Source organism: Mastomys coucha, unplaced genomic scaffold, assembly GCF_008632895.1.
Source record: "Mastomys coucha isolate ucsf_1 unplaced genomic scaffold, UCSF_Mcou_1 pScaffold5, whole genome shotgun sequence".
Lineage (NCBI taxonomy): Eukaryota > Metazoa > Chordata > Mammalia > Rodentia > Muridae > Mastomys > Mastomys coucha.
The window spans coordinates 110,275,308-110,302,845 of record NW_022196911.1 but is presented as its reverse complement, the minus strand read 5'-3'; the positions used below and the strand labels follow the sequence as shown (position 1 = coordinate 110,302,845).

General features: G+C 49.7%; 1 protein-coding gene across 1 annotated transcript in view; it reads left to right on the top strand.

The window, feature by feature from the left end:
• Positions 1-27,538, top strand: part of Sdk2 (sidekick cell adhesion molecule 2) — a 292,689-nt gene that overhangs the window by 113,446 nt on the left and 151,705 nt on the right. The window contains exon 2 of the mRNA XM_031354086.1: positions 13,113-13,272. Within this exon, the coding sequence (XP_031209946.1) occupies positions 13,113-13,272 (160 nt within the window). The remainder of the gene's footprint in view (positions 1-13,112; positions 13,273-27,538) is intronic.

Genomic DNA, 27,538 nt, shown 5'->3' with positions numbered 1-27,538 from the left:
CATGCCAGCCAGAGTCTAGGACCAAAAGCCCGTTCTTCACCAGACAGCCTTCTGTCTCCTGTGTCTGCGGATGTTATCACCAGCCAGCGGGGTGGACTCCTGAGGCCTCAGCGCTGTGAGCTCTCCGGAGCATCCTGCTGACCTGTGGGAGGCAAGGAACCTTTCGGGGCAACGTCACCTGGGAGAGTGACAGGGCTGGGCTGGGGTCCAATCACAGGGACCCTGGTGTGAAGACAGCTAAGCCCCATCGCTGTCCCTTTATTGATCTGTGATGTTCTTGGGTCCCTACTCTAACTGGACAATCGCCCCAAGCATGCCTCCCTGCGCCGAGGTCAATGAGGACAGGTGTGTGATCCATGCAGCACAACTGAGTTTCTTGAGATGAATTCCTGGAGTTAGTGAAAATTTTTATTATCAGTGTTTTATGGCTCAAATGAATCTGAATACCCTGACACGGTAATGGAACCGTTAAGCAGAAAACATCCTAATCAATGGTAGAAGTTTAATCTCTGAACCCTTTGGCTGAAGCACGAGAAAGGGCTCCATCCTCCCGCTAATTACAAAATAAACCTGTGGGGAATGAGAGCCATCTTTTTTCCACGCCAGGCTGGGGCTGCCCTGCTGCTGTTTACCTGTGAGACCCAGGGTAGAAGGTTCTGGCCTGCAGTGCTGAGGAAAGATAAGGTGCACCAGTGGCCTCCGTTTTGCTAGTTGCTGAGTGCTAGTCAGAGCTCCAGCCCCTCTCATGAGCTACTCTACGCAACCCAGTTTCCAGGAGAGGAGACTGAGGGGCAGGGAGTTACGGAGTCGTGCCTAGGGTCACATCGCTAGGGAGTGACAGAGCCCCGGAGGTCCCATTCCAGGCACCAGTAAGATCAGGATGCACTTGGCTACTCAGACTTTACCGTGATGGAGCTAGTGAAGAGTGAGTAGGAATCGTCTGAGACAGCCAGTCACCGAGAGGAACGCTACAGTGCCCAGGCCCACCACGCGTCACTGTGAGGGTCCGAAAATCGCTGAAGGAAGATCCAGACTCAGATAGTATGCCAAGACAAAGAGTGTATATTCTGCAGAAACATCCAACATGTGGGGATCAACCATTCTCTAAAATGGTGACCCCAGACAAAGGCACGCAGACTTTCTTATAGAGAACCGGGAGAACTCTCTAGAAGGATTTGGTAATCTAAACTTTCATTGGCAGGTGCTGGGGAGGGGGCCGTCACAAGTGGTCAGCAGTCTGCATTTCTATGTCATGAAGGTTTACCCATAGCATGAGATAGGGCTGCCCAGCACAGATGGCCCATTCTGAGATAAGATTATTTTCCCACTTTTGTGGTTATCCCCAGGCTGTTCTTTGGGAGGGGGGCTTATGACCTTGTTCTGGATTTTATAGTCTGTTCCTAGAGCTGATATCTTATTGCCTAGTTTTGGGGACTTGGGCTGTTTCTGGAGCTAGTGCCTTATGGTCTATTTTTCCCGCAATCAGGCCTGGTCCTTAAATGGAGACAAATGGAGTTTATGTTGTCCTTTCAATACATGAAGGCTATTTCTTATCTCTGGGTGCAGGAGGGTCAGAGATTCCCAGCCTGCCTTCTAGGGAGTGATATATTATCATGAGAGTTACCCCACACAGCCCTGGTTCTTGTATTCCATGCTGTAAGGAAGGTGCCTTCCAAAGTCTGAGGTTTACAGATGAGATCTCAGGAAGGCTAGAGGGAACACTGCATTGAGTTTTATGAGGTGGATCTGAGACCCATGTTTTCCAAGTAATGAAGAAATGAAAGAGCATTGTCCAAGGCCCTGGGGCAGGACTGCCTGGTGTCTGGAGCAGCCCTCCCAGGTCTCTTGGTTTCTGCCATGCTACTGTTGGTAGAATGATGGGCACAAGTTGCCATGAAGCATTATGTAAGTTTCCTAGATTGGCCATGACAAAGTTCTTTGGAACTTACTGCCGTCATTCTAGAGCACAGACTCTAAAGTCAAGACGTTCACCCCTTTGACAGCTAGCAGAAGAGAATATTTCCTACTTCCCGCTCCTGCTGGCTTCCCCAGAAATGCCTGGTGTTCCCTGGCTTGTGGATTCATCGATCTAGTCTCTGCCTGTCTCCACATGGCCTCCTCCCTCCCAACATTCTCAGCCCTTGTGTTTCTCCTTTGTGTGGTGCTCAGACTTTCAGTGTGACAAATCTCTGAGGATTTGGGAGGAAAGATTCGTCTTGGCTTAACACATCCTCAGTTGCATTCCATGGTTACCTGACTCCTCTGTAATGGGCACAAGGCTGAAGACCATGGTGACATCCCATGATAAATCTGAGCTGCTGCCCTCTGCCGATCAGGAGCAAGGCAGAGATAAGAAAGAAGGGGCCAGAGACAAGGTCTGTCTTTCAAAGGCCCTGTGACTCACTTCCTCCAACAAGGACCCAACTTCCACAGTTCCACTTCATCCTGCCTGCTTAAATTCTGAATCTATCAACAGATTAACCCACTCTTGAAGAAGAGTCCTCATGAACCAATCTCTTCCCCAAATCCCAACCCTGAATGTGCCTGCATTAGGAACCAAACCTTTGAGCATGAGCCTTTTGGTGTGGCATTTCCTCTCCAAACCATAATATCATAAAAACCATTTAATATGCACTGGGGATTGGACCGAAGGCCTTGCACATCCCAGGCAGTGCTCCCCCACTGAACTATATCCCTAGCCCACTTATTCATGTATTCATCCACTGAGTCAGGGTCCCACTGAGTGCCCAGGCAAGTTTTGAGCTTTTTATCCTCTTGCGTCAGCCCCCTGAGTGATGGGCATCATAGGCTGTTGGAGTTTAAAAGACAAGTGGCTTCCACAGGCTTGTGTATGTGACCACTTGGCCCCTGGTTAGTGGCTTTATTTGGGGAGATTATGGAACCTTTAAGAGGTGGGGCCTTGTGGAAGGAAGTTCATCATTGGGGGCAGGCTTGAAGGGTTTATAGCTTCTTCCACTTCCTGTTTTCTCTCTCTCTCTCTCTCTCTCTCTCTCTCTCTCTCTCTCTCTCTCTCTCTCTTTCCTTCCCTCCCTCTCTTCCTCCCTCTCTCCCTCCTTCCCTCTCTCCCTCCCTCCCTCCCCTCCCTCCTTCCCTTCCCTCCCTCCATCCCTCCCTCTGTGTGTGTGTATCTCTGTCTCTGTCTGTCTATCTCTGTCTCTCTCTCTTTCTTCCCCACCCCTGCCTTTCTTTTCCTGCCATGATGGACTTTTCCCCTTTTCTGGTTCCTGTGGAACCAGAAGCTAAAATAAGCCCTTAGGTTGTATTTAGTCATGGTATTTTATCACAGCAACTGAAAACTAATTAATATATAGGCCTGTGTCATCAGTTCTGCACCACAACATCTTTTAGCGACACCTGTTTAGCGACACCCATCCCACGGAGCTAGCTTTACTCCAGTGTGGCTTCGTCATCAATGATCCCACCAGCAAAGACTGTGTTTCCAAGTAAATTCATATGGTAGGAAATATTAAAAAGAACAGCAGGTTCCCATGCTACACCCAGCTACTCTTTGTCCCAGTGGGCTGGCCAGCTATGCACTGGTAGGCAATGGCCAACCCATTCTCACCTTGTGGATACTCTCTGACTCAGAGCTCCAAAATCTCTCCACCCAGCTTGCTAAGTTCCCACTGGCAGGTCGCTACCATGCCAGCCCCATGCTTCAAAGCCCCCATGGCCTTTCGTGGTGCACATCAGGCAAACTCACACTTTGCCATCGTACCTTTCTCTCTGGAACCCAGTTGACCCACTGCATGAAGGAAAACACCACACAAACTTAGTTCAGAAACAAGGGTAACTCTATCTCTGGGTGCAACAACTAGAATCCTGGTCTTGGAAGCCATATTAAATCTAAATCCTCTGGTGGCGAATCCTGGTGAATCCGCCATTGGAACTGGGAGACACTAGTAGCTACATCTTGTCCTCTCCTATCACTGTCCAAAAAGCCTCCCCGCCCCCTTGCTTCCTCTCTTCCTCCATCCAACCCAGAAGTCCCACCTACTTGCCCAGTGATCCTTTCTTCATTAGGGGATGGTTCACAGGGAGACACCTGAGTACAGTGGCTCATTCCTTGCTCCAGACAACCCCTCCTGGGAAAGCAGAATTAACATCAAAATACAACAGCACCAGGGCCAGCCACAACAAATTCACATTCTGAAATTCTTGGAAGGGGTTTTTCAGGGCAGAGAGGAGTGTCCCTCTCCAACCCAGGACAGCCATCAATTGGTCTTGTCCTGGAGACAACTTTATCACTGCCCGCGGCTTTAAGGATCCTCTGAGCACCACAGTGTCGCCAGGCTTGATCATTCATTCACAAGGTTCTTCCAGAATGCCATGCAGGCCCTTGTAGCCGGCGCTGGAGCTGTAGACAGCCGAGAGCCGTCAGCCTAACCCGCTGGCACTCTCACCATTCCGTCTGTGTCATCTTTTGGCTGGCTGTACAATGGGCCCAGCCTGAGGGAGCCTGCTGGGTGATGGGGTGAGGCTCACACTCCTCCCTCCCCAACTGGAGCCCTGCCACCCCATTTACAATTCCCCGAGGCTGTGTTGAGGCTAGGTTATGCTGGCTGCCTTTGTGGTCAGGCCCCCCTAATCAGATTAGATGTGTATTCAAACAAATTGATGATCCGTTCCATTAGATGCTTTTGAACACGCTTTTCTGAGCGAGAAATTCATCCGGCTGCAGCTGTGGAGGCCTTGGCAGAATTGATTGTTGCACCCTCCCAGGCTCCCCCATGTCAGAAGGTGCTGGCTCCTGAAGGTCACTGGCAAGGATTAGATTAAGGAGGGCAAAAGCCTTCTTTTCTGGCTAATGAAGCACTTGGCATGCAGGCGGTGACAGGCCAAGTGGGACCAGGCATCTGCTGTGAAGCAAGGGAGGGGCATTGATTAGCATCTCATTTATGGGCATGCGTCAAGAGAGTGGGGGGCCTAGGGTGTTCAAGGCCCTGGCTTGGGTGGGATAGGAGCGGGCAGGCAGGTGTACCAGACATGGGCGTGGAAGAGAGACAAATAGCTGGGAGTCTGGGTCCCATGCAGAGAACACCTGCTGAACATCCTATGCTCTATGTACCCCAAAACCTTCTGCTAAAGATCAGGGACCCGCTAAGCCCCAGTAGTCTCCTTTTGGGCTATGATATTCCTGTTCCTAGGCCCAGAGAGAGCCCAGACTTGGTACTAACCCTCCCCACCCGGCATGTAAATATCTGGGCGCCCATGCACAACAGGCCTGTAGAGCTACAGGCATTGTGGGAAGGCCCCATACAGACCTATCCTTCCTCTATGCCAGACTTGAGCTAACAAAAATCATAGAGTCTGTGGGGAGGAGAGCCTTGAGGGACCCTGGGCCTTTTGCTCTGTTTCTGACCTGGAACTCTCCTCCAGGCAGGACTCGCCAGCCCTGCTTCATGTGTACAGGCTTCCAAGCTAGGCAGCCCGTGGGAGGCTGTGGAGGTCAGTCCAGGAAAGAGGTGACCGACCAAGAGATTCGGAAAAGAAAAGTGTGTGTCTCAGAACCACCGCTTCATACCCAGGCACTGCAGACTCACTACAGTCTGGCCTGAGCTCTTATTAGGAGCCTGGAAGGGAAAAGGAGCTGAGGGCATTCAGGTCTGAAAGGGAATTTGTCTCTGTTCAATGGCTTTTGAAACTTGCTCTAAAGGGCAAAAGGATGTCCTTGGCCAATTAGGAGCCTGGCAGAGGCCTTCACCCCAGCTTCCCCTCTGCCTCCGGCCTGTGTTCCCAGCAGGAATGGCTCCAGGGGAGCTGTGTGATTCCCAGGCCAAGCTAGGAAATAGACAGTCCTGAAAGATGAGGCAGAGGGAGCCTGCCCAATCAGGTGAAAGATGATATTAAGTTGCAGAGGGGATAAAGGAAGGAGGCAGTTTAAATTGAGATTAGCTTCTGTGTGGAGCTATTTAGCTTTCAGCCTAGCATCTGAGGGTGACAATGAGGGTATTTAGTGACAATGTCAAAAGGAAATGAAAGTCAGGGCCTCCTGACCTGTTAAGGGAAATTAGAAGGAAGTTAGCAATAAGACTTCTTGCCAGCCTCTGCAGGCAGCAGAGGTCAGTCACAGTGATGTCCCCAGCTGTATGACACCCCGGAATCACACACAAAGGGCCTTCCCCTGTCCCCAGTCCTCCCCCTGTCCCCAGTCCTTCCCCTGTCCCCAGTCCTTCCCCTGTCCCCAGTGTGGCTGACCTATATCCACTTTCACTGCACCTACGCACGCATGGGTGCCCATGGATGCATGCATATGGTCATGAGTGAACATCGTGTGCCAGGATCCACAGCATAGAAATGACAGAGTAGGGGGAGAGTGAAGAGATAGCACATGTATGCACACACATGTACATGCACAGACACCCGAGACACACACCCACTGATCAGTTTTCCCAAATGCTTCACTCCCTAGAAAAAGCCCATAGCTACACAGCGAGTACATTTTTATACACAAGGGGCTGGAGGTTGGAGCTCAGTAAGTTGGTTGCTTGTCTGCTATGCACAAAGCCCTCGGTCCCCAGTATCACATAAACCGGGTACAGTGGTGCATGCCTACAACCCCAGCACTGTGGAAGTGGAGGCAGAAAGATCAGAAGTTTATCCTGGGCAACAGAATGAATTTGAGGCCAGCTTGAGCTACATGAAACCCTGTCTACAAATAAATAAGATTTTGACAACTTCTATACAAGCAATAGCAGATTCTGTAAGTGACACTTGTTACTCAATGGTGGCTTTCAAAGGTTGTTCTGGGGTCACCTCTTATGGAGAAGCCTCGGGCTGGAGATACTCATTCTTGTACCCCGTGCCCTCTGTACCAGCAAGTAGGTGTTTCAAACTCTGTGTCCCAGCTCTAAGATACTGCCCTCTCACATATGCATAAGTGGTGGGGATAGAGGGTGCTGCCTTTGGAAAGCTGGAGGGATGGGAGGGCTGTGACTCCAGAGATGGCATACCAGGTCCCAGCCCCATGAGGGGTGTGCCTCTCTGGGCACCTGTTCCCTGCACGCCAGCCCACTGGGCCTCCCACTCTTACGCTTTGGCCAGTGGGGAGAAGAGGACCCTGCTGTGACTCGGTTGATGTGGCTCATGAGGTCAGGCAGGCATTCCCACATTCTGTCTTTCTTCCCTCTGGACCACTCATACCCTCTCCTCATTTCTCCTGCTCGGGTAATCTTACAGATTCATCAAAACATGTTTTTTTGAGGCAGGGTCTCACTGAGTAGTCTTGGATGGATTGAACTCAGTCTGTAGACCAGACTGGCCTCGAACTCCTGAAGATCCACCTGCCTCTGCTTCCCAAGTGCTGGGATTAAAAGTGTTGTGATACTGTACCCGGCGGCTGAGAACATTTTTTCCTCAGGACACTTAGATCTTTTCTGTGATAAGTGTCAAGAATATCTTCCCCCAGTCTGTCATGTGCTGCTGCTTTTGATGTGTGGGTTTTCTCTTCCCTCTAAAGAATTCTTCATAGAGTTGAAGGCATCGTCTGTCTCCTGACCGTCTGGAGCTCTCGTGGTACTTAGAAAGTACTTGGCAGGGACTTAAATCCACCAGCATTGTGTATTTTTAAATTTTTGTGATTTCATCCCCCCACCCCCTGCCTAGTTCTTTTAGAATTTCATTTTCATGTTTAAAACATCAATCTCTCCAGCATTTATTTTGAGGTAAAGTGTGAGGAAGGATATTCAATTTTATATTTTATTCCCACATGGCTCTCTGGCTGTTCCAAAGCCGTATGCTAAATAATTGCTCCTCCCCACCCCTCACCTCTGCCTTGATTTGGAATTCAGTTCTTGTCATACATTGAAAGTCCCTGTTATGTATTTGGGTTTATTTCTAGAAACTGAGACCACCCTTTCATCAAAATATTCATAAAGACCACACTGTTTAAGTGGTTGCAGCTCTGCCTTACACTTCAATAGCTAGGCTAGTCTTTCTCCCATTGTCCAGATTTGGCGTGGAGTTTGCATTGTGTGTGTGTGTGTGTGTGTGTATGTGTCTGTGTGTATGTGTGTGTGTGTTAGTTTGGTTTTACCTTTTAAAAAAATGTATTATTTTTTTAAAGTTATATGTCTGTCTGTGGGTGTGTCTGTGGGTGTGTGTATGTGTGTATATGTGCGAGTGTGTGTGTGTGTGTGTGTGTGTGTGTGTGTGTGTGTGTGTGTGAGCACAGGTACCCCGGGGTCCAGAAGCATCAGGTCCTGTCTTAAGGTTTTACTGCTGTGAATAGACACCATTACTAAGGCAACTCTTATAAAGGACAGCATCCAGGCAGGCATGGAGCAGGAGGAGCTGAGAGTTCTACCTCTTCATCGGAAGGCTGCTAGCAGAATACTGACTTCCAGGCAGCTAAGATGAGGGTCTTAAAGCCCACGCCCACAGTGACACACCTACTCCAACAAGGCCACACCTTCTCATAATGCCACTCCCTGGGCCAAGCATACACAAGCCATCCCAGGTGCCCTGGAGCTGGAGTTCCGGGCAGTTATGAACTGGCCAACGTGGATGCCAAGAACCAGACTTGGATCCTGTGCAAAGGTGGCACATGCTCTTTCTTAACTGCTGAGCCCTGTTGCCAGGCCCAGTTATTAAGTTTTGTGATTGTTTTTTATATACATTTTAGAATCGTTTTGTCTGATTTTGTAAAAAGGGCGCGGGGTGGGAGGGGGGCAAAGTGGATCAGTGGGTAAAAGCTCTTGTCTTATGAAGTTGATGGGTGAGTTTGATCCCGGAGCCCATGGCAGAAGAAGAGAACTGACTTTCTCTCATCTCCACAGCACGATGCTGTGACAGAGGAGCACCCGCCCACACATGCATATGATCATCCTCGTAATCATCGATTTAAATATTTTAATAAAAATTGGAGAGGGTTCAAACTGAGGAAAGATTTGGAAGAATGGCACGCTCCGACTGTTGCTTCTACTTACCCAGAATTCTCTGTGCACAGTTACCCTTCTCGCTGGCTTGCAGGGCTGTGGTGGACATACAGTCTCACAGGTTGAGTATTGCCTCATCTGAAAACAAAAGCAGAGGAGACCTACCAGCCTCAGCTAACAGAGTATGCAAGTTTCTCTCCAACACGATGTGCCCATCCATATACAGGGCCAATAGCTGTCCCTTCTCAAGGGCATGCCAGCTTCTGGTCTGTGATTATTCGTTTATTTAATTAGTATCCGGTGTTCATTTGTTTAGTCTTCATGGTAAACATGTCCCCAACTTACATCTTAGGAAAGTGAGGTACAGAGAATAAACAGTCTCCACAGTCTGTGGTCTCTACGTTCCTGTGAGCTCACAGCACAGACGTGAGACAGTTGTCTGTGGACAAATATGCAGGAAGGGGACAGATGTGCCTAGACATGTCAGATACACACATGGACATCTATGCACTGGTTTACATACATGTACATGCATATGCATACACAAACACAACTAACCCCCCACAGTCACCAATCCTCCTCTGGACCATATCCCAGCTCCCAGCCAGCTCCAACTTCCTGGTGTATTTCCCAGTGTTTCCTTTGGTTGGGACCTCTCTCCCAAAGGGCAAGGAACTAGAGCAAGGGTGGCCTCAGAGCAGTGGCCTGGGGGCCTCAGTCTCTCTGTGTCACCTCAGGAGGATAACACAAGAGCAGGAGTGGGGAGGACCAAGACCTGGCCTGGTACCCAGCAGGTGTGCCAGCACAGTATCTTTTCTCCTTCATCCCCCAAGGCCATTATCTCCAGCAGCCACTGGAATCAAACCATCTGAGCACAAGACATCTGCCCAGGTTGTTCATTCCTGGGGTTTGGGCAGTGAGCTGGTAAATTCAGTCCTGGAGCAAGTGGCCCATGAGTGAGCCTACAGATGCTAGGTGTCTAGGTACAGAGCACATGTGTGCAAACACACCTACCCTCCTCCTCCTCCTCCTCCTCCCCCTCTTCCTCCTCCTCCTCCTCCTCCTCTTCCTCTTCCTCTTCTTCCTCCTCTTCTCAATGCTGGCTCTGAGTCAGCCCACATCCAAGGAAGGGATTTAATCACTCGGGGCGGGAATGTTATTGTTTTAAAACAAACGAGCAATGACAGCCTCAAACAGGGTTTTCAAAAACTCAATTCAAAGGGCTCTTGAAAGCTGCTGGAGAATATGAATGTGCCTTTGAAGTGAGAGTGTGCCCATTTGTTAAGCTGAGAGCAGCACTGGCTGTCTCCAGAGGTGGTAGGTAACTCTCCCTGGCAAACAGGTACCTGCTAGCCTCTCTTTACCCAGCCGGCCATGGCCCAGAACCCCAGAGGCACAATCACCTTGGCAAGGACTACACTTTGGTGATCCAAAAGAGGCGCTCTTTCAACTGCTCCATCCGCTTTTGAAATAAGGTCTCATGTAGCCCAGGCTGGCCTCACTCAGTAGCTATTTCGTAGTCAAGGGTGACCTTGGACTGCTGATCCTTCTGCCTCCACCCCTTGAGTGCTGCTGGGAGGAGAGGTGCGTGCACATCACTGTGCCTGATTTGAACAGTGCTGGAGGTCAAACCCAGAGCCTCTCCTCTTGCATCCCAGGCAAGTATGATCCCAGTTGAGCTGCGTTCCCAGCTCCATCAACTGCTCCTTAGGCAGAGCATTCATGGGGGGGGGGGGTGTGAAGAGGGCTAAAGGGATGAGCACAAAAAGACCCTTGGCAGTGCTTGCTCTTCAAACTACCCTCAGGCTTGTTCTCTGGGGCAGGGGCTCAAGGAAGAAACACCCCCACCCACCCCCAATGCAATTTACACATTCACAAAACTGGGTATATGAGTGGAGTACAACACGATAAATTTTAGGGGTGCTACACTGACTAGTGCCCAAGAGCCTATTATAACTTTTACCAGTCCTTGAGCCCTGGTGAGACCTGGAAACAAAAGGTGAATCTGGCTGTGACTGCCCGCTGGTTAGGGCCTGAGGCTGAGAGAACGAGAAAGGGGATCCTGGAACCTGGCCTGGTATGCAGAGGGGCTCAGAGCACACTTTTCCAGCCCTTCTTCTTCCTTTCCTTTGATTCCTTCCTTGGTCTCAAAGCAGGCTGTCAGGTGCTTTTCCAGTTCTAGGCTTTTAGGTGGGGTGGGGATGCAACATGACCCAGGCCAGCGTGAGAATGTCCGTGTCCATCCCTGCCACAGACACTCACACAGAAACAGATGATCCTGTGCCGACCGTCTGTCCCCCCGGCTTGGGCCAGCACTGTGACAGTTATATTTCATTCCGCCTGTGCCTGCTCTTTCTCTTCCGTATCCACGGATGGAGGGACTGAGGCTCTAAAGAACCAGCGCTTGCCCCCAACACACAGCTGGCCAGTCGTGGGGTGAAAACAAGATGGCGGTCTATAGATGCTACTAGAGCCCCTGCCACTGGCCTGTAGGTCAGGACACCCAGGCTACCCTCCTGGCAACTGCCTAGATGGCTCTAAGCCCACAGGATCTATAGGAGGCTTATAGATTTAGCATGGGAAGATGGGATCTGACCCTGTGTCTGCCCCTAAGGGGTATGTGAAAGGTCCCAAGTAGACCTTTGGGCTCTCTCTAAATTAACTGCAGAGGATCACTCTCTGTAGCATGTTTCCTCCAGCTGTTGACACCTGGCCCAGGGCACAAACCCTGAGTCTGCTTCGCACCTTGTACTCACCCACTCCTCTAAGCCCTGGTCCGGGTATCTCTCTGGGGAAGTAGCCCTGCTTCCCTGAAGGAGGTAGCTGCTTCTTCAGCTTGGCTTTTTTCTCTCTGCTGTGTGATTTCCAACAGGTTCTGAAGATCAGACCTCACTGATCCCTTTCTAAAACATATGTCCCATCCCCTGGAGTCATTAGGCCACGATGAGGAGCAAATGAGCACATGTGGAACCTCCTGAAGTAGTAGAACCTGTGAGGACTAGCAACTCTACCGATCCTCTTCCCAGATGTTGACATCTGCCCTCAGCCTTGCCCTACCCCAAAGGCTGGTAATGCAAAGGCATGCTGGGAGCTCTTCTCCCCCTCCCCCACCTCCTACCCTGGTCCAGTCTCATGCCTCACTTCTGTCTCCCTCCTCACTGGCCAGAGGGCAAAAGGTTGTACTCCATTCCAAGCCATTTGCCCAAGCCCGTTCTTCCTTTTGAAGGATCTTTGAGCTTTCATGTTCTGTGCGGCTGTGCCAGGCCAGACAGGTGCGATGGGTCTGCCTGGGAGTGCAGCAGCCACCCGGGCTCATAGCCTGGCCAGGCAGAATGGGGAGCTTGAGGCGAGCTGGCTGGCTGGGGGCCAGCGGCCTGGTGATGGAGGGGCTCACTAACTAGACCCTTCCTGCAGGGTATGTTCCAGCTTCAGGGAGGGACCCCACTGTCCCTTGAAACATTATGTCACCTCGACTCCCTGTTTTCCTTTTTCCCTTTTGTGTATATGTGTGTGTTGCGTATGCACACACGTCTATGATTACAGGTACTCTCACCCGTGCGTGAACATGGAGGCTAGAGGAGGCCATTGAGAAGCCTGCTGTCACTCCATGCCTTCTCCTCTTCAGACATAGACTCTCATTAACCCCGAGCTAGGCTGGCATCCAGCAAGCCTGGGGGAATCCTCCTGTCTCTGACCCCCCCCCCCACCAGCGGTGCTGAGGTTATAGTTGTGCATGACAAAGCCTAGATTTGTATGTGGGTGCTGGAGATTCGAACTCAGGTCCTCATGCCTGCATAACTGAGCCATTTCCCCAACACCACAGACTTTGTGTTTTCCTGCTGAAGCTTATGTTTCCTCAGGCTGAGGCCCAGTGGGCCCGCTTCCATCTTCCCTGGAGGTTTTAAAACTCAGAAGCTAAGAATGAAAACCAGACAAGACTCCACAACAGAAAAAAAAAAATAGAGGTGGTGGGAGGGGGTGGAGGGAAGGCAGAGGCTGGCTAGAGAAGGAGGGAATGCAGGCAAGGCCTTGCTTGGTAGGTGAGGAAGATCCTTGCTGAACATCAAACTCTGGAGTCCAACCGACTCCCTCTCAGTGTCTGACCTTGTGCGGGGCACCCAGCTGCCCCTGCTCTGGCTGCCTTGGGTGCTCTGTGGACTAACACGTGGGTCTGAGCAAGTGCTAACTGGTGACTCTGTACCTGTTTCCCCACAGATGATGTGCCGCCATACTTCAAGACGGAGCCAGTGCGCACACAAGTGCATCTGGAAGGGAACCGCCTGGTGCTCACCTGCATGGCTGAGGGCAGCTGGCCGCTGGAGTTCAAGTGGCTGCACAACAACAGGGAGCTGACCCGGTTCTCGCTGGAGTACAGGCAAGTCGCCCCCTCCCATCGCCTCGCCTGGAGCCAGCCACCTCCCCATCCAGAGAAAGGAGGGTGGGAGACCTGGGTACACGCGTGGACCACGGGCTCCCATGTCATACTGCTGAGAGGCTGAGACTGCCCTGCTCTGGAGGCGATGCTCTGTCCTGGGATGCCTAAATGGGATGGCTGAGTGGCAGGCCTGGGTGCTACCCACAGGATACCAGATGGGGCAGAGATGAGGCCGAGGACGTAACCAGTCTCTCCTCACCTATCCTCAGGAAAGAATCCCACCATCTCTAGACTAAAGTTCTATTGAAGGAGGCTTGGATTCGATGGAATAGGACATGCAGCAACTAGCGAGCCAGGCAAGCCAGCAGCACGGGAAATATCTCTTCAGGGGATAGTGCAGATGGGACATGAAGGGGGCAGGTCCTGAGTATTGGATTTGGCGACTCTTCCCTCCCCTCTCTCTGGATGAATAGGAACGGGGTTGGGGGGGAAGGGAGTGGGGGGAGACATGAGCTTGGCATAAGTGGGTTTGTCACGTGTCTATGCTCCCTCCTCCCACTCTTATCCTCCCATCTCTGCCTTTCTTATTGGCTCCAAGCCCCTTGCCTGTGATTAATCCCCAAGCCTGATGTGCATAATCGGTTTTGTTGGGGAAACAAGATTGTCCTGCCCTGGGGATGCTGATACAAATCTGTCACCAGGGATGGGAATGCAAATGAGAAGAGGGGATTCAGTGCTGGAGCATCTGTCCATCCTCTCTCCTGGATCGCCATCCTTTCCATTATGGAGCAAGGAGGCCAGAGTTTGGGGCGACCTCCTCTCTCAGTCTGTGACCTTCCTGTGGCTCAGCTGGTGCAGGGTGACCACATTAGCCCACATGGAAGGAGAAGAGGCCAGGGCAGGAGGGCCATCATCCCATCTGTAGGGGATTGGGTAGAGAACGCTAGACCAAAAAGCAAGAGATCCTCATCCATTGCCAGCTCTTCTAGGCATGAACCCCCTACAAGGTGGTCAGAAGGACCTCTTGAAGCATCCTACATGGTGGCTTTTGTTTGAGGATCTGGAGCCATTTCTAACTACCACCGACATCATTGGGAACAGCTGACAGTGTGTGAAAATTCCCTACATCCACTTGGGTTGGCTGAATGGGGTACCAAGAACTTTTCAGGTGGGGTTTAGAAGCAAGCCTCCTGCTTGCCCGTGCCTAGGGAGCTGGATTAGGAACTCGGAGAAAGAGGCTCCCTGGTGAGCCAGAGCCCCTTTGTGGCTCCCTGTCCTGCCAGGGCACAGGTGGGTACCACTCAGCAGCAAAGCCCAGCTCAGATCAAGGATCAGGTGTGTGCATGTGCACGCACGAGAGAGCATGTATGCACATGTTTGTGTAGCGTGTGTTGTTATGATTGCATGCACACATGTGTGTATATGTGCACATCCATATGTATACAGGCATACATGCAAATACGCGTGCACATGTGTTCATTCGTGTCTGGCGGCTAGAAGATGACCTCACTTGTAGTTCTCCCTTGGGTGCCATCTGCCTTGGTTTTTGAGACAGGTGTCTCACAGACCTAGAGCTTACCAGTTCAGTGAGGCTGTGAGGCAAGTGAATCTAAGGAATCCGCCCGTCTCTATTTCCCAAACACTAGAATTACAAGTACGTGCTTCCAGGCCAGGTTAGAAGAAGAAGAAGAAGAAGAAGAAGAAGAAGAAGAAGAAGAAGAAGAAGAAGAAGAAGAAGAGGAAGAGGAAGAGGAAGAGGAAGAGGAAGAGGAAGAGGAAGAGGAAAACAAAACAGAAGTTCTGAGGATCAAAGTCAGGCCCTTGTGTTGGCACAGTGTGTGTTTTGCCAGCAAAGCCATCTATCGATCCCCTCAACACTACACACCACACCTTCAAGGATCCGCTCTAAGCTCACCAATGGGGTGGGCTATCTTTGGCAATGGTTCTTGACCACAGCATCCACTAGGGAGCAGTGGGGATCTAACTTCTGCTAGCTAGGCTCAGTGATTGCACAGGTCTACAATCCCGGCCCCCGAGAGCCTAAGGCAGCAGACTATTGAGTCCATGACTGCCTTGAGTTACCTGGCAAGTTCTAGGCCAGCTTGGACTAAAAAGGATGAGATAAAACCCAGTCTCAAAAACAGAACCACCCCGTGAAACACCATCAGTGACAGTTATGACAATGATCGTCATTGTCAGTGAAGAAAGGGCTCACACAGGGTTGGCATGGTGATGTGTGCTTTGGAGAAATGTCACTGGGTCCTGCCAACAAGCCTAGGGTTTCCACAGATGTGTAAACTGCAGCTTAGAGGACCCACCCACCCAAGGTTAGCTGTGTAAGCTGAGCTCCAAAGAGGAGCCGTAGGGGTTAGAGAACAGTTCTGTGGGTAAAAAAAAGCACTTACAAACTCGACCACCAGAGTTGGGCTTCCCAGAACTCATGTAAAAAGCCAGATGTGACAGCGCACATCTGTAATCCCAGCTCTCTGCAGTGAAGTAGGAGGTGAAGACAGGAATCGGGAGCCCGTTTGCCTGGGGTACACCGGGCCAGGTTTGGGTGAAATGGTAGAAACAGTAAGAGAGACCCCAGTTCAAAGCAAGGTGGAAGAGGAGAACCAGCTCCCAAAAGTTGTCCTCTGATATGCTGTGGCACGCACGCACAGCATACACACACACATAAAAAAAAAAGATTAGTGGTGAGACTCCAGAGCTAAAAGTCTTTCCCATCCACCGCCCTGCCTCTCAAGGAGAAAAGATCAGTGCAATTGTTCCCTTAATGTGTATCCTTAGCAATGTTTCTGCTAACTGCGCTCCGCAAATTCTAGAAAACAAAGCAGTGGAGAGAATGCAAATATCCCAGTTTATGGCTGTGTTTGGGGGAAGCCATCCAGGGAAATAAATGAGCTTCCACTTGGGAGGCACATCCTTTCGCTTCAGCGCAGCAGGGACAGCGGCTCGCATGGTATGGTGGCAACGGGATACTTGAACGTGAAGCCAGTCCCATGGTCTGTTCATCAAACACTAGCTGTGACTGTGAGTTAGGGCTATGCCTCTCTGGGTGACCTTAGAACTCTTCCTGGTTGGCTTCCAGTGGCATCTCCTGACCTCATGCTGAGTGTGACACGCTAGGGTAGACTCTGTCAGCAAGCCAGACAGTTTATGGGTTTCCAGCCACTTCCTGCATGTCCTTTTCCTCTTGTCTTTGACCGAACTCTCCCAACCCTTCCTGGGCCCCATCCAAGTGACTTTCAGAAAAAAAAAATATATATATATATATATATATATATATTTATAAATATATATATATATATATATATCCTCTCTTCCTCTCTCTCTGTCTCTCTTTTTCTCTGTTTCTCTCTGCCTCTCTTTCTCTTCGTCTCTCTTTCTCCCCCACCCTACCTTTTATGACTAATTATATCCCATGGTCCCTTGCCTTCTAAACATTTATATAGGACACTGTGAACAGACCACAGGACTGAGCTAAGAGCCGCCACAATCCTGGTAAGTCCAGGCACCGTGGGTCTTAGAATCAAGAACCTGACTTCTCCTGGTCCACTCCCCTACAGACCATTTTGCTATGCGTGCCTTTAGATCCCACTTCATCCCCACATAGCGAGAGACCCTGAGACATCCAGGTGTGGCAGGTTATAACTGTCTGATTTTGAGGAATTTCCCTAAAAGCTTGAAAAAGTTGCAGGAAAGGATGTGATCGGGCAGACTCAGATCACCTCCAACCTATTACCACAGGCAATAGCACGCCACCCTACAACCGTCTGGTCCTGAGTCATGTGCCCTATAGCGTAGGCATCTCCCTACACACACCCACACACCCACACGCTCCAGCCACAAGGTAGTCAAAGAGCACAAAGACCACTAGCAGACATGGGGGAAAAGGACGCTGGGTGCATAGAAGCCACTTGTTTCCGCCGCATCCCACCGCATGCCCAGTGGAAGGCTGGGCTGCTGCAGGTACTTTTTCTGACTTTTATGTTTTGCCTTTTGAAAACTGTCAAGTCTTAGGAGAATGGTAGCTGCCGTGCTATGAACACCTGCACACATCTTAACATTTACCCATCACTCACATGGGACCCTTTCTCTGTACACACACACACACACACACACACACACACAGAGACACACACGTATGCACACTGCTTTTGCTCTGCCGTTTAAGGATTGTGGGTGTTGCATAGCTTCACTATTGGGCAATATCTCTTCAGGACAAACTCTTCTTCTATAGCATCGTAACATGGTAGAGAAAGAACACGGATACGATTCTGCCAGGGTTGGTATAGCCCACATCTAGATTTCTCCAGTTGCTTCATCCAGCAGCTCCTTCCTTCTTGGCCATCAGGTTTCCATTCAATGCAGGACATAGTCAAGGGCTGTGCTTCACATCTCACGGTCCTTACTATGCAGGACGTAGTCAAGGGCTGCGCCTCACATCTCACTGTCCTGACTTAACTGGTATGGATATATGTGAGATGCCGGCTAGTTTTACTGAATTTCTGCCCAGTGTGCATTCTTCCAGTTTGATTGTCTTATACACATCCTTATTTGGACAATGTGACATAGACCTGCTCCAGAGGCTTCATACTGGAGGCACCCCTACCTGTCACAGGTAATACTCTTTTCAGTTACATGTGTGCATGTGGATACATGTATGAACATGTACGTGTACATATAGTAGCTAGAGAATTCTAGATGCCTTTCCTCAGGTGCCTTCCATCTTATTTTGGAGACAGGGTCTCTCATTGGTCTAGAGGTCACCTAATCAGACCAGCGAGTCCCCACGGTCTTCCTGGATCTTCCTGATGCTGGGACTCCCATCATGCATGGCCACAAATGGCTTTTTTACAATGGGTTCTGAGGAGTGAACTCAGGGCCTCGTGCTTGCCCGGCAAACAGGCACTTTATAGAATGAACCATTGGCCCAGCCATGTTGGTTGGTTTTATCTCTGGTTAAGATGGTGTCCACCAGATCTCTTTCTTTATCAAGGAGTCCAGGCGCCTCTTCTGTGTCAGCCATGAGTGTGTGGAGGAAACCTCTTCTGTAGCTATTTCTCTGCCCAGTGGTACAGAAGCCACTGATCGGTCTTTACTTGATTCATTCAGTCCTCGCTGTGTTGTGGCCTCAGGGAGATCATTCCTGTTACAGTCACTGTCATTCTTTGCTCAGTATAACAAATTTCTCCTCTCTCCCCCTTTTAAAATAATTTAGGATCAGTATAAATTTTTATTTCATTCAAATATACATTAGCACAAAACATATAACTCTGTATGAGTGAATGTATATATTCATTCAGATATTTGTGCTTTGTCCTCAATATGTTTCAATCTGTCTGTCATGGTTTATGCAGGACATAGTCAAGGGCCATGCCTCACATCTCACTGTCCTGACTCTTTTTGTCCCTGACTTAACTGGTATGGATATATGTGAGATGCCAGCTAGTTTTACTGAAGCCAGTACTTCTGAGTGCCTGGACTCGGCCCATGCAGCCCCTTCAAACAGGAGTACGAACCCTTCCAGTACATCCTCACTCAAAGTTAAACACTTTTTTGGGGTTGGCTCCAAAACAAAACAAACAAACAAACAAACAAACAAACAAACCAAGGCCCCAAAGCCAGTCAAGGATCATCCATCCAGGTTCCCTCAAAGTCTCCTCCACTTCTTTTTGACCTTCTCTTCCTTAGTACTCACTTAGGATCACGTGATACAACATAGACACCTGGCCATTGGCGTCTCACACCTCTCTAATGACTACTCTGTGACAGAGACTTCCAGTCACTCACAAACTCAACGTGTAGGGTGATAATGCCCAATTTTCAGATGGAGAAATGGCTGAACTTACTTAACAAGCTGTGAGAGAATAAGGTAGGAAATTCTACCCACCCTGAATTCAAAGAAGAAGTTTACATTCATGGCCAACCTCAGAAAACCTTTATTCTGGTGCCAGCATGAAGAGAGAGAGAGAGAGAAAGAAAAAGGGAGCTGGGCGGTGGTGGCGCACGCCTTTAATCCCAGCACTTGGGAGGCAGAGGCAGGCGGATTTCTGAGTTCGAGGCCAGCCTGGTCTCCAGAGTGAGTTCCAGGACAGCCAGGGCTATACAGAGAAACCCTGTCTCGAAAAAATACAAAAAAAAAAAAAAAAAAAAAAAAAAAAAAAAAAAAAAAAAAAAAAAAAAAAAAAAAAAAAAAAAAAAAAAAAAGAAAAAGGGAGAGGGGGAGAGAGAGGATATGTGTGTGTCAAAGAGAGAGGGAGACAGACAGATCAATAGAGAGACACACAGAGAGATACAGGAAGAGATAGACTATGAGAGACAGAGACACAAAGAGAAATACACATGCAGAGAGAGAGAGACAAGAGAGGATGTGAGAGAGAGAGGGTGTGTGTGTGTGTGTGTGTGTGTGTGTGTGTGTGTGTGTGAAAGAGAGAAACAGACAAATCGACAGAGAGACACAGCAACACAGGGAGACCCAGAGAGACACACAGAAAGATACAGAGAAAGATAGACAGTGAGAGACAGAGAAAGACATAGAGACCCAAAATATACAGAGAAATACACAGAGAAAGAGATAGATAAAGAGAAAGACAGAAACAGAGAAAGAGGATGTGTGTGTGTGTATGTGAGAGAGATGGGGGGGAGAGAGGAAAAGGGAGAGAGAGAGGGAGGGAGAGGGAGAGGGAGAGGGAGAGGGAGAGGGAGAGAGAGAGAGAGAGGGAGAGAGAGAGAGAGAGAGACTTGTATACCAAGGCAGTCCTATGCATCTAAGTACAGTCATACATTCTTTAATGTCCAGGATGTGTTCTGAGAAAGGCACCCTTACCAATTCTATCAGTATGATCATGTGAATGGGTGGACTTACAGAAGTACTGGTAACAAAGTCAGTTGATGTGGCCTTGTGATTCAACTGAGAGACATGATGACCATTAGATGGATGAGGCCACTGCTGACACAGAGACACGACAATTTACAATACCTTGGCTGTTATTAGCAGACAGAGTACACGTGAAAACAATGATTAAGTATATAACCCAGTCCTGTAGTCCTTACCACCAGGCATGTCCTGTTCAGAATTACAAGGACAAGACTTTTATGTAGCCAGTGGCTTTGTGGGCTTGAGACACATCAGCACAGGCACGCACATGATGTATCCCATGCTCCGATGTTGTGATACTCCCTGTGTCCCTGTATCACCAGATCTTTTCAGCTCTGTATATCTTACAGGAAAGCTGGCATAGCTGTAGTCCATTGCTGACTTCATTGTTGCTGTCATATGGTTAGTCTGGTCATGCTGGCGAGCAGGTCCCTGCCCATCTCTAGGGATAGAAACTTTTAAGTTGTCAACAGTGGGCTAATTCTCTACTGATTCTATAACCTTGGGCAGCATTAGCCTCTCTGATTCCGTTGTCTTCTCAGAGCAGTGCACAGTGGTAGTCACCTTAGTGGGGTCCATGAGATTGTACAAGTCACACCCCATCCCCATTGTAACAGACATGTAATACATGGAGCCGTAAGGATTAGATAAGCTGTCTGTCTCCATACTGAATCAGGGACAGATCTGACAATCAAACAGACAAAAGTCGGGTTTCAGATGGATATACCTCCTCTTCCAACACCTGGTGCTCTGCACACCTCTTCCGACCTCATGTCCATGGCCCACAGGCCTTTTGAAAGGAGCCCTACAGTGACAAGAGCCAGGGTGGCTCCTGTTGGTGACAGGCCTTGGTTCATTTGAACCAACACTTGAATTCTGATCTAAGAAATAGCATTCAGGTTGAAGGGTGGCCCAAACTGAATCTGAAAATGAGGTCACATCTCTCACAGGTGTTGAGAGATGCCAGGGAGACCCACCCCTCTGCTCTAAGAGATGCCCAGTTTTACAAAGGGATGGCTTGATAAGAGACATGTTGTGAGACTAGGAAGAGACAAGATACTGGTCTAGATCAAAACAGTCTAGTGTGTCTGGGAATCTGCATAGGGAGCGCTCTCTTCGGGGCCATGAGCATAGCTCTCCATTCTGGGCCCGTCTGCAGGGATTGCCGCACTTTACAGACCATGTACAATGAGGACAAGGTCAGCAGGCAGATCATTCTGTGTCGTGGTGGTGAGAGCCACCCCCACATAATTACTTTCACACTCAAATAAGAAGGGAAGAATTTGATGAGACTGATGTCCTCCATATACACACGCAGATTCCCACACAGAGGTAACCAGTCATGCACACACTCAGAGGAGAGCTACTGTCTAGCGAAGCTGGCAGCAATGCCAGCCAGAGGTTTCACATTGAGCATCTCATAGCGACCCTGTGAGTTGACTTCCATTACCCTTAGCCACTCAATCTGCAAACATGCCACCCAGAACCCAGAAAGCACAGGGAGCCTAGGTGGGCAGAGAACTGGTCCAGACCCTGGCTCCCAAGTGCATTGTCTTTCCTGGACAGACCCTCACAGACTTTCTGATTAGACCTCTCTGTCCCCTACCCCATCACTGGCTTCCCTTCTGTCCCAGTGGGGTAAAAAACACAGACATCTTTGGAGGGGTCAGGACCAGGTGCTCAAGGCTACTCCAGTGGGGGAGAGCCAATGTGGAGAAAAAGCCAGTGGATCAGGGGATCAGGCTCTCTAGCCAACTGTACTGCCCTACTGACATCCTTGGGAGAGAGTTGTAAAATCTAGGAGCTCAGAGGTAACCTCAGAAGTGGGGGGAAGCCCCCATGTGTGCCAGACCTGTGAGAGACACAAAGTGAGGGGATAGGGGGGTGGATGCACAGGTCCGCACACAGGAACACACACACACACACACACACACACACACACACACACACACACACCAGATAGAGCCTTTAAACCCCAGAGAAAAAAGTAGCAGGCTTGGCAGGCCAGGCAACCATGTCCCTCACTCCTCCACCAGCCCTGTCTAGTCTTCTCTTAGAAGTGACCGCCACTGACAGAGGCATAAGCAGAGCAGAGAAGCCAGTGGCCTTCCCAGAAGGCACCTCTACTCCTAGCAGTGTAGGTGGCTAGAACCAGTAAGACTTTTACTCATAGCAACTCTGGGATACTGACTATGTCTGCCTTATGACTAGGGATGCCAGCAGCTTCCCAAGATCACACAGCAGTATTTGGAGTAATCTGCTTCTCTGTTTCTCTGGTAATCCTTTGGACCCCAAGCCTGCTTTCTTCCCCCACCCCTCTCCACCCCTATCCCATACCGCCCTGGTGGAGTGGGGGGCGGGGCTTGTCCTTTCCCGGGATAAGGCCACTAGCAAGTCACATCCTTTTGAGTACAGTCCCAACCAAAGCGTACACTGCAGAAGACTTCAGCTTCCGAGGACGCTCAGCCACAGTTAGCCCAGCCCTGCTCTCAGACCTCATGGCAGTCTGTTAACTCTCATTAGCAAACACTCCAAACCAATGGGCCAGTTGCTTGGTGGCCTGCCTGGTCTGGAGACTCATGCTGGTTCCTCTTCTTCAGTCTCTCTCACTTGCTCAGATGTGGACACTCTGTTCGTCAGACACTTGTCCTGGGCAGGGAGGGGAAGGAGGCAGTGGCCGAGAAAGTTTGGGATAGCTCCTGGAACATGCAGCCCTTGATCTTTTCAGCTCTGTATATCTTACAGGAAAGCTGGCATAGCTGTAGTCCATTGCTGACTTCATTGTTGCTGTCATATGGTTAGTCTGGTCATGCTGGCGAGCAGGTCCCTGCCCATCTCTAGGGACAGAAACTTTTAAGTTGTCAACAGTGGGCTAATCCTCTACTGATTCTATAACCTTGGGCAGCGTTAGCCTCTCTGATTCCGTTGTCTTCTCAGAGCAGTGCACAGTGGTAGTCACCTTAGTGGGGTCCATGAGATTGTACAAGTCACACCCCATCCCCATTGTAACAGACGTGTAATAAATGGAGCCGTAAGGATTAGATAAGCTGTCTGTCTCCATACTGAATCGGGGACAGATCTGACAATCAAACAGACAAAAGTCGGGGTTCAGATGGATATACCTCCTCTTCCAACACTTGGTACTCTGCACACCTCTTCCGCTGATCTCACATCCATGGCCCACAGGCCTTTTGAAAGGAGCCCTACAGTGACAAGAGCCGGGGTAGTTCCTGTTGGTGACAGGCCTTGGTTCATTTGAACCAACACTTGAATTCTGATCTAAGAAATAGCATTCAGGTTGAAGGGTGGCCCAAACTGAATCTGAAAATGAGGTCACATCTCTCACAGGTGTCGAGAGATACCAGGAAGTCCCTCCCAAAGGTTACTGTCCTACTACCCACCCCTCTGCTCTAAGAGATACCCAGTTTTACAAAGGGATGGCTTGATAAGAGACATGTAGAGAAGAGCTGAGAGGTGTAGACAGGAGCCAGATGCTCCTGGCAGGAGGCGGTGACATCACTGACCATCCATGCCCATGCCATCAGATGTTGATGCTTGTCACCCAGTGGGACCATGAGAGATCCCTGCCCTGTAAGGACAGAAGCAGATGTAAATAATGATGCCAGTGTTGAGGGGCCAGACGTCATGAAAAAGTACCAGAAGTTTCTATGAGGGACACCAGTCTCAGAGGATGACCCAGGCCCAGAGGAAGCAGGAGGAGTGGCTAGGGAAGCAATAAGAACACTTCCGCACAAAAGCCAGAGAGGAAAGATCAGTTTAACACCTCTGGCTTCACCCACCCCTCCTCCATACCTCTGTGCCCTGGCAAACCCCAGCTCAGCTTCTCAGATCTAGCACAGCACCAACAGTGGGGGTCCCAGGTCTGTACCCCCAGGCCCTTGCCATGCGCCTTTGAGCCAATGATTTCTCCTCAACTTCAACTGCCAAGTCTATAAAATGGGAACAAGTGAGAAACTAGTAGCTACCTCCAGGTTGGTCCGAGAGGTCAAACTCTAGCATGGGAATGAGCTCTGAGTCCCGATGACTCTTACATAGAAAGGTGAGGTCTAAGAACCACCAGGAAAATAACACTGACCCCTCTCACCTGGCTCCTCTCAAGGGAGCAGAATGTTTCCATCATTCTGTCCCAGAAAAATCAGAGCTTTTTTTTTTTTTTTTTTTTTTTTTGCTGAGGTCTGCCCCCTTCTGTCTACTCCAGCCTCCAGTCCGGCCATCACTTTGGACATCTGAAAACTGATGGCCAGAGTGAGCCAGCCCAAGTTCAGGAATTCGCTATGATGGACGTAAATTGAATTTTAATAGAGATGTAGATGGCATGAAGCCAGTGTACTGGGGCAGAGGCAAAGCAGTAATTAGAAGTTAACGAGTTTAGAAATGTCGTAATCCGTAGGGAGAGTGGGGAGGTGGGCCGGGGGAGGAAGAGGCCCAGCCTGGTGTCCTTCCCCTGACCCAGAGGGGACTCCTTCCACAAAGAATGAAGGCTGTAGAGAGCTCTGTGTGCAGTCACAGGCCCACCTCCTGCCAATGGGTGCTGTGCAGCTTGAAGGAACCTCAGGGCCCAGCCTTGCTCTGTCTGGGAAAAAGGACAGCTAGAACAACCATTTCCAACCTGGGCATTCCTGGTACTAAGGGAAGGTTCTTTGTTGTGGGGGGATCTATGCATGATAAGGTATAGGCTACATCCCTAGTCTCCGCCCACTAGATGCCAATCAACACCCTCTGTAAATGCAACAGCCAAAATAAATGTCCCCAAGCTCCCTGTGTGCAGAGGAACATCATCCTGCCCTAGGAAACTTTGCCCAGCAAGCCTCTGGTGGACCCGAGTTTCTCTCAGCTGGAGCCAGAGCTTCCATTCCTAAGGGTCCCTAGATCAACAAGGCAGGGGAGGCCAGTGACAGCTGGATACCCAATGGATCTTCTTGGAGGTCCCTTTTGTCGCCTCCTCTTCTTTACAGGACAACCCAGTAGGCTGCCTCTCCTGTCTAGTTAACCTCAATTGAGAAAATGCCTTCAGCAGGTTGGCCTGTAGGTAAACCCGTAAGGTTTTCTTTTGTTAAATTAATGATTGACATGGAAGGACACCCCCCCCCCCACCTACTGTGCGTGGTGCCAAGTGGTCCTGAGTTGTATAAGAAAATGAACTGAGCAAGCCGTGGGCAAAAGCCAATAAAGCGCTGTTCTTCCATAGCCTCTGCTTCAGTTCCTGCCTCCAGTTTCCTGCCTCCAGTTTCCCGCCTCCCCTTCCTGCCATGGCTTCCCTCAGTGAGAGACTGTAGCCCGTAAGCTATATAGACCTTTTCCTCCCCAAGTTGCTTTCGGTCATGTGTTTTCTCACAGTGATAGAAGGCAAACTAGAACACAGTCACTCTGATATCCTTTTTTTTTTTAATTTTATTTTAATCAAAATATAATTACATCTTCTCTTCCTTTTCCTCCCATGTCTCCTCCCTCCTTCTCAAATTGATGGCCTCCTTTTCTTTGATTAGGATCGTTACATGTACGCATACATATAAGTATATAAATACAATACATTTAGTTCTGTTTGTGTGTATATGGTTTCAGAGCTGACCACTTAGTATCGGATGACCAGTTAAGGGGAAAGACTAATTCTCCATTTCTCACAAGTCCTTGGTTGCCTGCAATCCTCTGTCTAAGGGTAAGACCCTCTACCTTCCACGTTAGTGTATCTGAACAATGACAATAGACGTGCTGCCATGTCCTTTTTTGATACCCCGGCTCCTTGGCCTCAGACAAGAAAAGCTTTTCTGTACCTATAGAAATGAAGAGAGGCCCAGAGCCTGGCCATACACACTCAATTATGAGCTGGACTCTAAACTCAGCTCTCTGATATAGAAGCGACCCCCAGCAGCCTCCTTCAGCAGCCTCACCAAACGCATTTGGTGGGTAGGGCCCAGACATTCTGTTTTGAGTGGCCATGGCTGTGGCCATAGATCTTGGATGCCTGTGATACCTCCTGATCCAGTCCCCAAAGATGCTCAGAAACGTCTCCACGCACAGTCTGAACTCCAGCCTAATTCACTCCCTGGGGAGGAGCCCTGTGTACCTCTGTACGGGTTCTGCCTAGACCTAGCCAGGGTACAGACCTGCCTTCAGCATCCTCTGTGAGTGGCAGGGAAAACCAGAGGAGAGGAGATGGGAGACAGAGGGTCAGCGGGGATGGTCTCAGAGGGTAAGGCCTGGCAGTAGGTGGCAAGAGGCACAGCTGGCACCTTGTGCCTCTGGTGGACGTTGCAATAATTATGTCAATTAAAACTAATAAGTTCAGAGTGTAAGTGGAAAGGTAGAAAAAGCAGGCAAAATCTGGAAAAACCTTGGCTGGCTGGGTTTCCATGGCAACCTGCTTCCTCACACTCTGGCTTTAATAGGTTTTGATTTGAGAGGAAGCGAGGCCTCCATTCCCCCATTCCCAAAGAGACTGGGTTTAGAGAGGGGTGTCATTCATTGTACCTGAGCCTCCCCGGGAAGGGCACGCTGAGGGTGTGGAGGGTGGGCAGCAAGGGCATTGAGAGCATCCCACAGACACAGTCACAGACACAGGCACACACAGAGGGCATCTAGGCCAAGCCGTTGGTCTCAGAGCTGACCCATCGTGGCTCTGAGCAGAAATACCCTTCTAGAGGTAGGGTGAGAACTACGTCAGAGTTGGAATTGGAACCCAGGTCACCGGAGAGTCCACTTGGTCTACTCATATCCCCTTGGGCTAGAGGACTGAGCAGCAGCCTGCCAGACAGGAAAAAAAAAAAAAAAAAAAAGGATGTCAAGTGCTGGCTTGATTTGGTTTCATTCCATAGTTGGGCTGGGAACCTGGGGACACAGTGTCATGGGTAGGACCCCTGATAGGGGTTCACTGTAATGAAGGTAAGGCCCCTCCATCAGATGTTCCATTCTACCCCAACTCCCCGTGGATATCGGCTAAATTTTGTCAGTCTCTCTGTATCTCCATGTATTCACAGGTACATATCTGGGATCATAGATCAAAGAATGGCAGATCAGTCGGGGCATGTCCATGAAGCCCTAGACTCCCTCTGTGACTGGGGCAGGCAGAGGGGAGCTGTGGTCTTCAGGCATCATGTGTGTCCCTCTGTGGCTCCACCTCTCTCCCCACGGTCCCAGGTACATTCATTCCTGTTCTCACAGAGTGGCATGGGAAGCCACGATACATTTATTGATGCAGAGTCTTGGAGTACGTGCAAATGGGAAGCCGAGACAGAAAGGCTGGTACCATTTTCAGGTCATCCTGGGCTACATAGTAAAACCCATTTTCAGGACATCCTGGCCTACTTCTGTCCAAAACAAACAAACAGAAAGGTGTGTAGAATATAAAGAAGAAAAGGGAAAGAG